General features: G+C 46.8%; 1 protein-coding gene across 1 annotated transcript; it reads left to right on the top strand.

Annotated features, from left to right (window-relative positions):
* The first annotated feature begins 3,910 nt into the window (after positions 1-3,910).
* Positions 3,911-6,309, top strand: LOC130460907 (uncharacterized). The gene is made up of 3 exons (XM_056828715.1): positions 3,911-4,220; positions 4,366-4,533; positions 5,838-6,309. Exons 1-3 carry the CDS (start codon positions 4,075-4,077, stop codon positions 5,911-5,913), a joined length of 390 nt encoding a protein of 129 aa, XP_056684693.1. The 5' UTR covers positions 3,911-4,074; the 3' UTR covers positions 5,914-6,309.
* The last annotated feature ends 9,472 nt before the right edge of the window (positions 6,310-15,781 follow it).

Here is a 15,781-nt window from a genome sequence, read left to right as displayed (position 1 = left end):
TGACAGAGTTCAACATAGGAATGTCATTTCCGATAAGCAATATGTCGTCGACATATAATACTAGGAAAGCAATTTTGCTCCCACTGACCTTCTTGTATACACAAGATTCGTCCGCGTTCTTGATGAAACCAAAGTCACTGACTGCTTCATCAAAACGTATATTCCAGCTCCTGGATGCCTGCTTCAATCCGTAGATTGACTTCTTTAGCTTGCATACCTTTTTAGCATTCTTTGGATCCTCAAAACCTTCAGGCTGTGTCATAAACACAGTTTCTGTTAAAATGCCGTTTAAGAAAGCAGTTTTGACATCCATCTGCCATATTTCGTAATCGTAATATGCAGCGATTGCTAACATTATTCGAATAGACTTTAGCATTGCAACTGGTGAAAAGGTTTCATCGTAATCCACACCGTGGACTTGCCTGTAACCTTTTGCGACCAATCTAGCTTTGAAAACTTCAAGTTTCCCATCCTTGTCCTTTTTCAGTTTGAAAACCCATTTGCTTCCAATGGCTTGGTAGCCATCTGGCAAATCGACCAAATCCCATACTTGGTTTTCAGACATGGAGTCTAATTCAGATTGCATGGCTTCTTGCCACTGCTTGGAGCTAGGGCTCGTCATAGCTTGTTTGTAAGTCGCAGGTTCATCACTTTCAAGTAATAGAACGTCATAGCTCTCGTTCGTCAAAATACCTAAGTACCTTTCCGGTTGAGATCTATATCTTTGCGATCTACGCGGGGTAACATTTCTAGATTGACCATGATTCTCACCAGATTCTTCTAAAGATCTCTGAGTTTCATCCTGAATGTCATCTTGAGCATTCTCTAGAGTTTGTTGTTCGACTCGAATTTCTTCGAGGTCTACCTTTCTCCCACTTGTCATTTTGGAAATGTGATCCTTCTCCAAAAAGACACCATCTCGAGCAACAAACACCTTGTTCTCAGATGTATTGTAGAAGTAATACCCCTTTGTTTCCTTTGGATAGCCCACAAGGATACATTTGTCAGATTTTGGATGAAGTTTGTCTGAAATTAATCGTTTGACGTATACTTCACATCCCCAAATCTTAAGAAAAGACACATTTGGAGGCTTTCCAAACCATAATTCATATGGAGTCTTTTCGACAGCTTTAGACGGAGCTCTATTTATAGTGAGTGCAGCTGTATTTAGTGCATGTCCCCAAAATTCTAATGGAAGTTCGGCCTGACCCATCATTGACCTGACCATGTCTAGCAAGGTTCTGTTCCTCCGTTCCGACACACCGTTCCATTGTGGTGTTCCAGGAGGAGTCAATTCTGATAGAATTCCACATTCTTTCAGATGATCATCAAATTCATAGCTCAGATATTCACCGCCTCTATCAGACCGCAGTGCCTTAATCTTCTTGCCTAATTGATTCTCTACTTCACTCTGAAATTCCTTGAATTTGTCAAAGGATTCAGACTTATGCTTCATTAGGTAGACATAACCATACCTACTGAAGTCATCAGTGAAAGTGATAAAGTAGCTGAAACCACCTCTAGCATTTGTACTCATTGGTCCACATACATCTGTATGGATTAAACCCAATAGTTCATTTGCTCTTTCTCCAACTTTAGAGAAAGGTTGCTTTGTCATTTTGCCAAGTAAACATGATTCGCATTTACCATAATCCTCTAAGTCAAATGGCTCTAGAATTCCTTCCTTTTGAAGTCTTTCTAAGCGTTTCAAGTTTATATGGCCTAATCGACAATGCCACAGATAGGTGAGATCTGAATCATCCTTTTTGGCCTTTTTGGTATTTATGTTATATACTTGTTTGTCGTGATCTAATAAATAAAGTCCATTGACTAATCTAGCAGATCCATAAAACATCTCTTTAAAATAAAACGAACAACTATTGTCTTTTATTAAAAAGGAAAATCCCTTAGCATCTAAGCAAGAAACTGAAATGATGTTTTTAGTAAGACTTGGAACATGGAAACATTCTTCGAGTTCCAAAACTAGCCCGGAGGGCAACGACAAATAGTAAGTTCCTACGGCTAATGCAGCAATCCGTGCTCCATTTCCCACTCGTAGGTCGACTTCACCCTTGCTTAACTTTCTACTTCTTCTTAGTCCCTGTGGATTGGAACATAAGTGTGAGCCACAACCTGTATCTAATACCCAAGAAGTTGAATTAGCAAGTATACAGTCTATAACGAAAATACCTGAAGATGGAACGACTGTTCCGTTCTTCTGATCTTCCTTTAGCTTTGGACATTCTCTTTTGTAATGGCCTATTCCATCACAATAAAGACAGCTTGATGTGGACTTGTCCTGCTTTGATTTAGCATTGCCCTTGGACTTTCCACCTTTCTTGAATGGTCTTTTTCTAGCCTTGAGTAAATCTTTGGCTTCACAGTCCAGTACTATTTCAGCCTTTCTGACAAGGTGAATAAATTCTGCAACTGTTTCTTCTCTTGGTTCACTTAGGTATAGTTGCTTGAAGCGACCAAACCCACTGTGTAGTGAATTGAGCAAGACAGAGACTGCCATCCTTTCGCTTATTGGTGTTCCTAGTAGACTTAGGCGATCAAAATATGAACACATAAGATCCACATGGAACCTCAGTGGGACGCCTACCCTCTGTTTAGTGCGAAGGAGCTGAACATGTGTTTCTTGGACCTCCATCCTATAACACCTGTTGGGAGAACTAACCTTTAGACCAGACATTGATTCAATCAACTCATGGACGTTCAGGTCCCTGTCCTCCGTACTTCCACGACAGATATCCCTCGGATTCTTGATGAGCGTAAAAGGTTCATAGGCTACAAACCTTTTAGCCCAATCATCAGGGATATTGTTCAGCATGAGACTCATAACCTTTTTGAGATCCGCATCCCAGGCGTAAAATCTCTCAGGGGTCATGTCTCTGGCATAGTAGCTTGGCATGGGATGTGACAGTACATACTCAAGTCCATTGAGTTTGACTGTTTCAACTAGCTTAGCTTCCCATTCAAGAAAATTTGTCAGGTTCAGCTTGACCATAAGCTCAGAACCCATGATGATGTTTTGATTGTTGTTTGCCATATTAAAACTACAATTGAAAAGAATAAACAAATAAATAACCATTCACAGTTTCTCTTAATAAACTTAAATTCTAGCATACATGCATAATTCAATGTTTATTAAGCATTTTATTCAAATTATGTGTTCCGGCAGGTGTGAATAAAATGATTCCAAGATCCTAAAATCATTGAAGAACTAAGCACAGTTTGTCGACTTAATCCTAGAACATCTTAGGTAAGCAAAAGCCTTTTGCTAATAGTCTAGAAACTATTCTTGGTTGATAGGTACGTCTAAGAACTTATTAGGTAAACCTATCGAATTTGCCACGACATAAAAGGACTCCTTACTTATATCGTTGAGTTTCACCAAAACTAACATGTACTCACAATTATTTGTGTACCTTGCCCCTTTAGGACCAATAAGTAACACCTCGCTGAGCGAAAACTATTACTAGATTGATGTAAAGGATATCCAAGCAAGTGTATATTTTGGCATGGCACCTTTTAACTCAATTTTTAAGTTTGGAACTTAAGGCTCTTACTATGTTGGTTAGATTTTAAGTGAACTAAAATCCTTAATCATGCAACATAATCAAGCTTTTGATCTCATGCATTTTAAGACATATTTGTTGTGGGGTTTTTCCGGTGAGATACCTGGGAGGTTTCTTGGTAACTTTTACAGATTAAACAAGATTGTATTTTTATAGAGAGAGAAAGTAGAGAGAAGGCAGAGCAGTAATTGCTCTAGAATGTATTGATTGTGACCCTTTTTTCTAGGGAAGTGGGAATATTTATAGTACTAGGTTTTTGGGGGAATGACCTAATATTCCCCTTACATGATTGGCTGGGGAATGGGAGGAGGACACGTGTCCTTTCTCCTTACAATTCTCTGGCCTCTTTTGGCAATAGTGGGCTGTTTGGGCCTATTGTGCTTAGTCATTCACTTGGGATACATACTAATTAAGCCCCTTTCCAGGTATAGGTTTTATACATACATTTATACACACTTAAATACATACACTGTAGATACCTAGATTAATACCCATGCCTCGGAGTAGACTTCGTATGATTTCTGCTTTAGGGGGCGCAATACGTGCCATGTGTCACGTCCTCATTGGTACACGAAGGCACGGTAATTTTGCCCACAACATTTGCCCCTCAAGAAGGGCATTTCTGGAAACACATTCCGGGTATCGCTTCTTGACTCTTGTTTTGCATCTTCATCTTTGGGTCAGGTGTTGAGATGGTGACACGTGTCACCTTTCTCCATTTTGCCCCTCCCTATATATAGAGGTGAGGGGGGTAAATTTCATTTTTTACATTTCATTTTCACAGAGCTTTCATAGGCGATTTCCGGCGTGTTCCTACCACCATCAGGCGATTTCCGGCCACCAGGAGACTCATCCTTTTCCTCGTCACACTCATCCCGTTCTTCGCGAAACTCATCTCGTTCTTCGCGAAACTCATCCTGTTCTTCACCAAGTACTTCGCAGATCTTTCAAGGTTAGTTTTCGCCTTTCTTGTTTTTGTTATCCTCTCGTCATTTTTCCCTTTGTTAGCGGCCGACCTCTTAGTACTAGGTAAGGGTTTAAAGGTTTTATTTAAGATTTTTCCGCCGTTCATCTTTTGTCGGGGCGGACGTCCAATCGCGTCTTTTTCTTCATTGTTGGTCACCCCTAAGCCGTGCTTCGTTCACTATGCAGAAGGCATGGCTAGAACCAAGCAAACGGCAGATCCGACGCGCCTGCGCTTGCGGGAAGAAGCATCGACACCTCCTAGGGAGAGATATTCTTCCACCGCCTCGGCAGTCGACGAAGAATTTGCCGAACTCTTTCAAGAGATCGACGAGTACGTCGAGGCGGGGGAGCAGGCGGCAAGCTCGTCGGAGGGTACAGCGAGCCAGGCAGTGGGGGAGCCAAGCGTCGCTCCATTGTCATCGGCCGCCGAGGAACAAGAAGCTGCTCCCCAGCTTATTAGGCCCAGAGGACGGGAGGAGGCCCAATTGCTTCCGTCAGAGATTCACCCAGACGTGGGCTGGATGCGGTGGCTAGACAGGCACGGAGCCAAGATGAGGGATGACCTCTGCGTGGGGGAAGGGTACCAAATGCGCGTGCCGGCCGGTCTGGACTCGACCGTCAGCCTGCTTGCCGAGGGAGAATTCCCTGTGTATGCCGCGTCAATCAAACTCGGCATGAGATTCCCTCCACACCCCTTCGTTGTGGAGGTGTTAGATGGTTTCAATATTGGGGTGGCCCAGCTGACCCCCAACTCATGGGCGGATATCTTTGGCTACATTGCCAAATGTGCATTGAACGACGTGGAGCCGTCCTTCAACGCCTTTCTGCATCTGGTCTCCCTCTCTCGTTCCCCCAGTGCCGCCAAAGGGTGGTTTAATCTGAGCAGCCGTGGTACCTACCAGACAGTGGTCGGCAAGCTCAGCAAGTGGCATATGTGGAGGAAGAGGTGGGTCGTGTTTTATACTGACGACCAGGAGATGTATGAGAGAATGAGCCGTTGGAACTGTGACGCCAACTTCATGGATCGTGACGAGCCCCTTCCCCCCCTTACTGCCGAAGAGTGGGATCAGATAATGGTCCTGTTCAGGGCCAACACTTACCACTTAACAGTGGATAAGAGTTTCCATGTGCCGGCTGAGTGGTTGCCGCACATTAGCCAGTTTCGGAACGAGGCCTTTCTAGCGGCCGTAGGCTTAGGATATTCCATGACTCGAGGTTGTATGCCAATTTATGTGCCGTTCTGCGTTGGTCTATTCATTTTTTCTAACTTTGGATTTCTTTTGTTCACAGAGGAAGGAATGAGCAAGCTATCGGCGGCGGATATTGGGAAGGGCGATATGACCGATTGGATGGCGGACATCTATGAGGCCAAGATGCAGAAAGCCAAGGCCGAGTTGGAGGAGAAGGTGAGTATTCTCTTAGGTTGTCGTTTTTTTTTTTTTTTTTTTTTTTTTTTTTTTTTTTCTTTTTTGCAAGTTAAACTTCTCCCGTCCAGCGTCTATAGTGGACGTCTTTTTAGTGACGAGCCGATATCCTGATATCTGACCCGTGTTTGCTAAGGTAGGCCTCGTCACTTTTTATTGACGGGCCCCTTAGTTAGCGTTTGTTCAAGTGACTCGTGATTGATAGGGTACGCCTCGTCATTTTTGGGACGGGCGTCCTTTTTAATGACGAGCCACTTTTCTGCGATTGACTTGCCCTTGATAAGGTACGCCTCGTCATTTTTAAGACGGGCGTCCTTTTTAATGGCGAGCCACTATTTATTGAGTGACTTGTGATTGATAAGGTACGCCTCGTCATTTTTAAGACGGGCGTCCTTTTTAATGACGAGCCACTATCTGGTGAGTGACTTGTGATTGATAAGGTACGCCTCGTCATTTTTAAGACGGGCGTCCTTTTTAATGACGAGCCACTATCTTGTTAGTGACTTGTGATTGATAAGGTACGCCTCGTCATTTTTAAGACGGGCGTCCTTTTTAATGACGAGCCACTATTTGTGAGTGACTTGTGATTGATAAGGTACGCCTCGTCATTTTTAAGACGGGCGTCCTTTTTAATGACGAGCCACTATCTTGTGAGTGACTTGTGATTGATAAGGTACGCCTCGTCATTTTATAAAACGGGCGTCCTTTTTAATGACGAGCCACCATCTTGTGAGTGTCTTGAGATTGATAAGGTACGCCTCGTCATTTTTAAGACGGGCGTCCTTTTTAATGACGAGCCACTATCTTGTGAGTGGCTTGTGATTGATAAGGTACGCCTCGTCATTTTTAAGACGGGCGTCCTTTTTAATGACGAGCCACCATCTTGTGAGTGGCTTGTGATCGATGAGGTACGCCTCGTCATTTTGAAGACGGGCGTCCTTTTAAATGACGAGCCACTACATGGTGAGTGACTTGCGATAGATGACGAGGCCTAATATTTGACTGTCCTTTCTTTTATAGCAAGCTAAGGACGCGGCTAGGGCGTCAGGGAAGAAGAAGGGGACGACTCTGTCCCAGCTGAAGAAGAGAGCTGTGCCGGCTGGCTCGGAGACTCCGAGTACCTTCAAGAAGCCAAAACCTCTACCTCGCCGTCTCGTGAAGAAAGACGAGTCGAAGGTTGCTGAGGGGGGATGCCCTGATGACGAAGAGATGGGCGTGGACAAGCCGTCTCTGGTGGTGGACTTGGTGGAGGACCCTCTTTCGGGAATCCCGGCCGACGTCCGCTCTCAGATACCGGCGGAGGTGGCCCGCCGAGCTAGGTCTTCGGGCGGTAAGTATTATTCGAACGTCGTTCAGACGTATCGAGCCTCCTCTGGCAGTTCTTCTTACTCTCCGCGTCATCCTAAGGCCATTGTTTTTCCTATAGCCAAAGACAAAGGGAAGGATGCAGCTGCTGCCGAGGATGAGAACGTACCTGCTACTCCACACTATTCGTCAAAGGATAGGGTGGCTATATGCCGCAAGGTTTTTAAGGCCGTCCCCGCTGAGTATGTTGCTTCTCTTCCTGGCCGCAAGACTGACGCCCAGTTTGGTGCGATCCAGGCCACTCTTCTCGACGTAAGTCTATTTCCAACTTGCTTGTACTTATCTTCCCTTTTAGAGTCATTTACTAATATGTAGCTTCTTCTGCAGTTGTTCTGCCGCATGGAATTCTGCAAGAGCTGGAAGGCCCGCACTGCTGAGGAGCTCAAAGCTCAGGTGGCTGAGTCCACCCACCATGGTGACTATGCGTTCAAGTCCATTGAAGAGGTCCGCCTGCAGATGCAGACGACCATAGACCTTCAAGCGAAGGAGGTGGCTGCGTTGAGATCTGACAAGGCCGAGCTGCTTAAGAAGATCTTGGCGCAGGACAAGGACATGGTGGCAATGGTCGAGGAAGCCAAGACAGCGGCGGCGGAAATACGGGCGCTTCAGGACCAGTTGCGGGAGTACCCTCAGGTCAAAGAGGCGGCTGAGGAAGCCGAGCATCTTCGTGGGGAGCTAGAGACGGCCAGATCGCAAGTTCGCACCTTGCGTGAGCGTCTTCTGGAATCCTATGATCAGGGGGAACAAGCGACCAAGGACGCTGTTAAGCACGCCTGGGAGAGCCACATGTCAGAGTATGATCTTGGGTGGTTCCAGCGGCGAATGGAGCACAGTGCCGCTGTGTTGGCTGCTGAACGTCTTGGTCAGCCGCCCCCTGAGTTTGTATCATCTGATGACGAGGACGATGCGGCCGCCCCCTGATTTGCTTCCTTTCCTATTTTTTTTAAAAAATTTTATTCAAGCGTTCCAGTGCCTAAGGGCAAAAACAATTATGTTGTAAAGTTTTGGCGCTGATGGCGTCTGTATCATTGTGCCTGCTGAGCACACAACAATTCTCTTTCTTCTTCCTGGTCAGGAATTCTGAGCTACTTTCACACGCCTTTCTACGGGCGTTGTTTTATAAGTAAATAGGTTTTTTGATGTTTCTCCTATCTCGCATTTACTTGCTCTTCATAATTTGATTATTCCTTGATCAATAGGCTTAATAGGCTTAATCAATAGGTATGGTTGCCAAGGTGCATCCGAGAGTACACTAAGCACGTTAATGCCGCAGGCAACTGAGTAGGCGCTAGGCCCTACTTTGGTCGTCACTTTCTTTGGCGAGCGTGTCTATAACGATATTGATTGGCGCAAGTCAATCAATAGGTATGATTGCCGCTAGACATGCTCGTCAAATGGACTGGTCGGCCAAACATTCGTGCCGCCGCGTTTTTTAGCAAGCAACCTTTGTTTCGAAGTTAATCGTGCCGCTGAACTTTTGAGCGGACAACCTTTGTTTCCAAGTGTTTGGTGCCGCTGGCAACTGAGCATGCGCTAGGCCCTACTTTGGTCGTCACTTTCTTTGGCGAGCGTGTCTATGACGATATTGATTGACGCAAGTCAATCAATAGGTATGATTGCCGCTAGACATGCTCGTCAAACGGACTGGCCGGCCAAACATTCGTGCCGCCGCGCTTTTTAGCAAACACCCTATGTTTCAAAGTTTCGAAGTTATACAATTAGGCTTTGTTTCGAAGTTAATCGTGCCGCTGAACTTTTGAGCGGACAACCTTTGTTTCCAAGTGTTTGGTGCCGCTGGCAACTGAGCATGCGCTAGGCCCTACTTTGGTCGTCACTTTCTTTGGCGAGCGTGTCTATGACGATATTGATTGACGCAAGTCAATCAATAGGTATGATTGCCGCTAGACATGCTCGTCAAACGGACTGGCCGGCCAAACATTCGTGCCGCCGCGCTTTTTAGCAAACACCCTATGTTTCAAAGTTTGTCCATGCCGCTGGGCTTTTGAGCGAACAACCTATGTTTCAAAGTTGTTCATGCCGCTGGGCTTTTGAGCGAACAACCTATGTTTCAAAGTTGTTCATGCCGCTGGGCTTTTGAGCGAACAACCTATGTTTCAAAGTTGTTCATGCCGCTGGGCTTTTGAGCGAACAACCTATGTTTCAAAGTTGTTCATGCCGCTGGCACGTATTATGCTGTACTGGTCGGCCAGCGGCTTGCTTATATTAGGAGGGTAGTTGGATAGGTGATCAGCCTACAACTTGGTGCTAATCTGGGCCACTACTTAGGCTTCAAACAATTAGTCTTGCTGAGTTTTTGCTAATCTGGGCCACTTCTCAGGCCGTCATACAATTAGGCTTTGGTTATGCATTGGAGTGTATATGTTTATATTCATTGTGCGAACAATAAATATTACGAAACAAATAGAGTAGTATTATTTATAACTTTGCAAGGCGAATTTAGCCGGTTACAAAAGTAATTACTACCCTACTATGACCATTAGAGGCCGCCCCTTGGGCAATGGATCGTGGTAAGTAAGACAAGGCTTAGCACATATCTTAGAAGAAATATTTCTTGAGGTTGTCGGCATTCCAAGTGCGTGAAATAGGACGGCCTTGCATGTCTTGAATGCGGTAGGTTCCATCTCTAACTTCATCATAGATCTCGTAAGGTCCCTCCCAAGTGGGCGTCAGCTTACCTTGTTCATTTGCTCGTCCTGTGGACTCCATTTTTCTGAGGACAAAATCTCCCACTTTGAGCACTCTATTAGAGACTCTCTTGTTGTATTCTCTTGCCATCCTTATCTTGTACAGCTGTTGCCTGAGCGCTGCATTTCCTCTAACCTCGGGCAGAAAGTCCAAGGCTGCTTTCATTGTCTCCCAGTTAGCATTTTCGTCATACAGCATGACTCTCAACGTTGGCTCACACATTTCTATGGGTAGGACAGCCTCGGCGCCATAGGCTAGCAGGAAGGGCGTTTCACCGGTTGAATTCTTAGCCGTGGTGCGGATGGACCATAAGACATTTGGCAGCTCATCAGCCCATAGACCTTTGGCTTCGTCAAGCTTCTTTTTAATTCCTTCAGAGATAATTTTGTTGAACGCCTCAACCTGACCATTGGCTTGGGGTCGTCCGACTGATGCAAAACAGGTGTGTATACCGTGATCTGCCAGCCACTCTTTCAGCTTAGGCGTCTCAAACTGGGGCCCATTATCGAAGACTATAGCCTGTGGAATCCCAAAGCGAGTCATGATGTTCTTCCAAATGAATGCTCTCACATCAGCAGTTTTTATGTTTTTGAGCGCTTCTGCCTCCACCCATTTGGTGAAGTAATCTACGGCAACGATGACATAACGCCTTCCTCCTGGTGCGGTCGTGAATGGGCCTAGGAGATCCATCCCCCATTTAGCAAATGGAATTGGGCTTATAATGGGCGTCAGAACTCGTGCCGGTTGATGTATTAGGTGAGAAAAGCGCTGACATTTGTCACACTTCTTGACCAGTGAGATTGCGTCCTCCTTAAGGGTCGGCCAGTAATAGCCGGTTCGAAGTGCCTTTTCAGCCAAAGCCCTTCCACCAATATGCGAGCTGCACAACCCCTGATGAAGGTCTTCTAAAATTTCCTGCCCCTTCTCAGGTGTTACACATCTTAACAAAGGACGGGAGTAGGCCTTTTTGTAGAGGGTGCCGTTCCACATTTCAAACCAAGAACATTTCTTTTGAAGTTTTGCCGCTTCCCTTGAGTCTTCGGGCAAGACTCCATTCATTTTGAAGTTTACTATGTCATCCATCCATGTGGACGTTCTGTCAAGAGTTTCCACTTCCATTTGCTCAACACTTTTGTGCTCTTTTACCTCCCAGAACACGTGCCGAGGGGTATCACAAGACGCGGAACTTGCCAACTTTGACAGGGCATCAGCTTGGTTATTTTCCGAGCGAGGGACTTGCCTTACTTCAAAACTTTTCAGTGGCTCTACTTCCTGATGGACGGCCTGCATGTATTTGACCATAGTCGGATCCCTAGCTTCGTAGGTCCCATTAACTTGGCTCACAATCAGTTGGGAGTCAGATAGTGCTACAATCTCCTCGGCGCCTGCCGCCTTACACATTTTAATGCCACAAAGCAGGGCTTCATACTCGGCTTCATTATTTGACGCCTGGAAGTTAAATCGCATAGCATATTCAAAAGTATCTCCTTCTGGGGAGTGACAGATTATCCCTGCTCCACATCCATTCTGTGTGGATGAGCCGTCTACATACACTGTCCACACTGTGCTTGTATTCTTGGCAAAGTCTGGCCTCGTCATTTCAACAATGAAGTCGGCACATGCCTGCCCCTTGACAGCTTTCCTCGGCTCATAGGTGATATCAAAGGCGTTCAGCTCTATTGCCCAATTCAGCATTCGTCCTGACGCCTCCAGCTTTGTGAAGGGCAGTTTGAGCGGCTGATCGGTGTAGATCACAATTTTGTGAGCTAAGAAATAAGGACGAAGCTTTTTGCTGGCCATGAACAGAGCTAAGCCAAACTTTTCCACTGTAGGATATCTAACTTCAGCATTTTGAAGAACATGACTGACAAAGTATACCGGCATCTGTATTCCCTCCCTCTCTGTCAGTAGAACGGCACTCAACGAGTGCTCGGACACGGCGAGATACATGTACAAAGTCTCTCCTAGCAAGGGACTAACAAGACGAGGCAAGGTGTGTAAGTGCTCCTTTAATCTGACCAATGCCGCCTCGGCCTCGTCCGACCATTCAAACTTGGCCTTCTTTCTGACAGATTTAAAAAAGTAGTGGCACTTGTCTCCAGCCCTGGAAAGGAATCTGCCCAGGGCGGCCAAGCAACCTGTGAGCCGCTGGACCTCCTTCACTGTCTTTGGTGAGCTCATATCAATTACTGCCTGGATTTTGTCTGGGTTAGCTTCAATTCCTCTTTCATCAATCAAGAAACCTAAGAATTTGCCTGCCGTCACCCCGAACACACACTTCTTAGGATTCAACCTCATGTTGTAAGCTCGAATAGTCTCAAATGTCTCTCTGAGATCAGTTATATGCGCCGCCCTCAGCTTACTTTTTACAATCATATCGTCAATGTAAGCTTCAATATTCCTGCCGAGCTGCTTAATGAACACAGTGTTAATAAGACGCTGAAAAGTGGCCGGTGCATTTTTTAACCCAAACGGCATCACCTTGTAGCAGTAAAGGCCTTGTTCAGTAACAAATGACGTTTTCTCCTGGTCGTCAGGCCACAACGGAATCTGGTGAAACCCTGAGTAGGCATCCATAAAGCTCATCATGGCATGCCCCGCTGTAGAGTCGACGAGCCGGTCAATCTTGGGCAATGGGAAACTGTCCTTTGGACATGCCCTATTGAGGTTGGTGTAATCAACACACATTCTCCAGGTACCATTAGGTTTTTTGACGAGGACCACATTAGCAACCCAGTCGGGGTACTGACTAGGCCTGACGAACCCAGCCTCCATCAACTTCTGTATTTCCGCGGCTGCCGCCTGATTTCTATCTTCCCCATGGTTCCTTTTCTTCTGACGAACCGGTTTAACGGTTGGGTCCACATTCAGCTTATGGACGGCCACAGCAGGGTCAATACCCGGCATTTCGTCCACCGTGAAAGCAAAGATATCTTCAAATTCTCTCAAAAGGTGGACCAATTCTGCCGCCAGCGGGTCGTCAGGAGAAATCCCAATGGGCACTACTCTGTCAGGTTTGTCTGTGTTTAAAACCACATTGAAATGGGCCCCAACAGGCTCTGGGCGTCTCTCTTCCATGTGCCCTGCTGAGATAGTTAATGTTTCTTTGACGACCTTGGGTTGCGTGTCGCCACATTTTCGTTTGTTGCTCGACGTCCCTTTCTCTTCACCCGTCCCCCATGCTTCTGGACTCAAGGTGGTTAGGTAGCAATCTCTAGCTTGTTGCTGGTCACCATGTATAGTGCTGACGCTCCCATCGTCACAAATGATCTTAAGAAGCATCAGATGAGTCACAATGACAGCCTTTGCCCTGTTCAACGTGGGACGCCCCAAGATGATGTTATATGCTGTCAGATCTTTCACTATGAGAAAACGGACATCCATTTGCCGAGATTCCTTTTTATTTCCCATCCTCAGAGGAAGGGTAATTATGCCGACTGGGTGGATGACACTACCTCCGAAGCCTATAATGGGATAGTGGATTTTCTCAATTTTTGAGGGATCATGTTGCAGCCGATTCAAGCACTCTAGACTAATTATGTCCGACGAACTTCCTGTATCAACCAAAATACGCCTAACCCTTAGGTTAGCTACTTTTAACTCAATTACCAAAGGATCGTCATGCGGGGTGGAGATTTTCCCACGGTCGGCCTCGCCGATTTCAACTTTTGGAAAAGGGTCAACTGTGGCCTTGCCGGACAGCATCACTTGTCCCAGTCGCTTGGCATAATCCTTCTGGCCCCTCATGGTCGGCCCGCCGGCGGCCAATCCTCCTGAGATGACTGCCACGCACTCCGGGTCGGTACGATTCCCATCTTCCTCCGAGGGGGGGGATTTGTTTTTCTTGTAGAAGGGTTTGCCAGAACCTCCCGTGTTCCTGCTGATATAACTTTTTAAGAACCCCTTGGTGGCTAGGCCATCCAATGCCCTTTTCAAGCTCTTACATTCATTGGTGTCGTGCCCAATGTCACTGTGAAAGTGACAGTACAATTTGGGGTCCCTACTTTCTGGTGGTGACTTCATGGGAAATGGACGATCAATGTCATATTTGGACCCGACGTCCATCAGGATTGTGTACATGTCTGTGTTATACTCGAAACGCTCCCGATCATAAGTTCTGGGCCGTTTCTGACCTGCCGCTCCGGGGGCCCTGTCTGATTCTTTTGCAATAGCCCACGTCCCGTTAGGCCGGTTCTTCTTTTCAAATTTCTCCTTTTTTGCCGCTAGCTCGGCGTTATCACTTCCTCTGGGGTCTTTCGGGACGCTGCAAATCTCTGTTGCATGAATGAAGGCCTCCGCCTCATCCAGCACTTCTGCCATTGTTCGGACACTTTTCTTTACCAGATCAAACTTGAAAGAGCCCTTTTTAAGCCCTCGAATGAAGTTATCGAATGCAACACCATCTGGCAAATCCGGAATTTGCCCTGCCTCTAGATTGAATCTCTTCACATAACTCCTCAGGGACTCGTCCTTCCCTTGCTGAATCCTACTCAGATGCATGCTCGTCTTCTTCTCTTCCTTGTGAGCCATGAACCGAGTAGAGAACAATAGCTCGAGCTCCGAAAAAGAGCGAATAGTTCCGGCTGGAAGTCTCTCGAACCACTTAGAGGCTACTCCCTTGAGTGTGCCCGGGAAATACTTACACCAAGTTGAGTCAGTTGTTCCTTGGACATACATGTGATGCCGGTAAACCAAGAGGTGCATGTCCGGATCTGTGGTACCATCGTAAGCATCAATGTTGGGCGGCTTGACTTTGGGTTCCCTCGGGGCTCTCATGATAGAGTCTGCAAAAGGGGTGGTGTGCCCTAATGCCATGTTGGACACCCCCTCCTGAATGTGATATACAGGGTCTTGACGCCTGGAGTAAGGTAGCCGCAGGGAGGACTCGCGTCCGCGAGTTTGACGGGTTGGACGGGTGGCCCCTGGACGTGCCTGGCTCAGATGCGTATAAGTTGGATGAGGGAGAGGTCTATCCGGCATGACGGGGGTTGACCCGGTGTCAGAAAGTTCCGACTCAGAGTCGGGCAACTGCTCTGCGCGTGGCTGCTCACGTCCTCGGGACGTTTCTCCGACCAGCCGCCGTGGCATTCGGCGTGGTAGGTAAGACATGGTCTGATTTGGCTGACTTGTTGGCGGCTGTCTCCTTAGGTCCTCGCCTGTCAGCCTGGTCCAGACATTTGGGGGGCGTAAAGAAAGTGTTGGCCTATTGCTTGCCGGCCTCTCATGATTTGCAGCCGCAGCAGTGGTGTAAATCAGCATACTCTTCTGTACCTCAGCATTAACTGTCTTCCCTACATCAGCTTGGAACTCGGCCAAAATAGCCCGAAGAGCACCCACAGAGACAGGCATATCAGGGTTCTCCTCTACTACCGTATCCACCCGAGGATCCAGGTGTCCTCCAGGAGGGGTGCGATTGGCCTGGTCGTCCTCCTCGCTGAGCACCTCTACCTCGGCAGTGTGACGAGGGGTGTGCCCGGCCGCAAATGTACGTGCGGCATCTTCAGTGATTCTTGTGGCCGGCGTATGATGTTCAGTCGGCATTTCTCTTTCGAGGGGTGGCCGCTCTACGCGTGTAGGCCGCCCAGCATCGTTGTCCTGTCGTTGATCTTCCATGTTACCGTACCTCCCCACAGACGGCGCCAAATGTTGTGGGGTTTTTCCGGTGAGATACCTGGGAGGTTTCTTGGTAACTTTTACAGATTAAACAAGATTGTATTTTTATAGAGAGAGAAAGTAGAG

The sequence above is a fragment of the Spinacia oleracea genome, chromosome 5, assembly GCF_020520425.1.
Source record: "Spinacia oleracea cultivar Varoflay chromosome 5, BTI_SOV_V1, whole genome shotgun sequence".
Lineage (NCBI taxonomy): Eukaryota > Viridiplantae > Streptophyta > Magnoliopsida > Caryophyllales > Amaranthaceae > Spinacia > Spinacia oleracea.
This window is presented reverse-complemented; position numbering and strand designations above follow the sequence as displayed.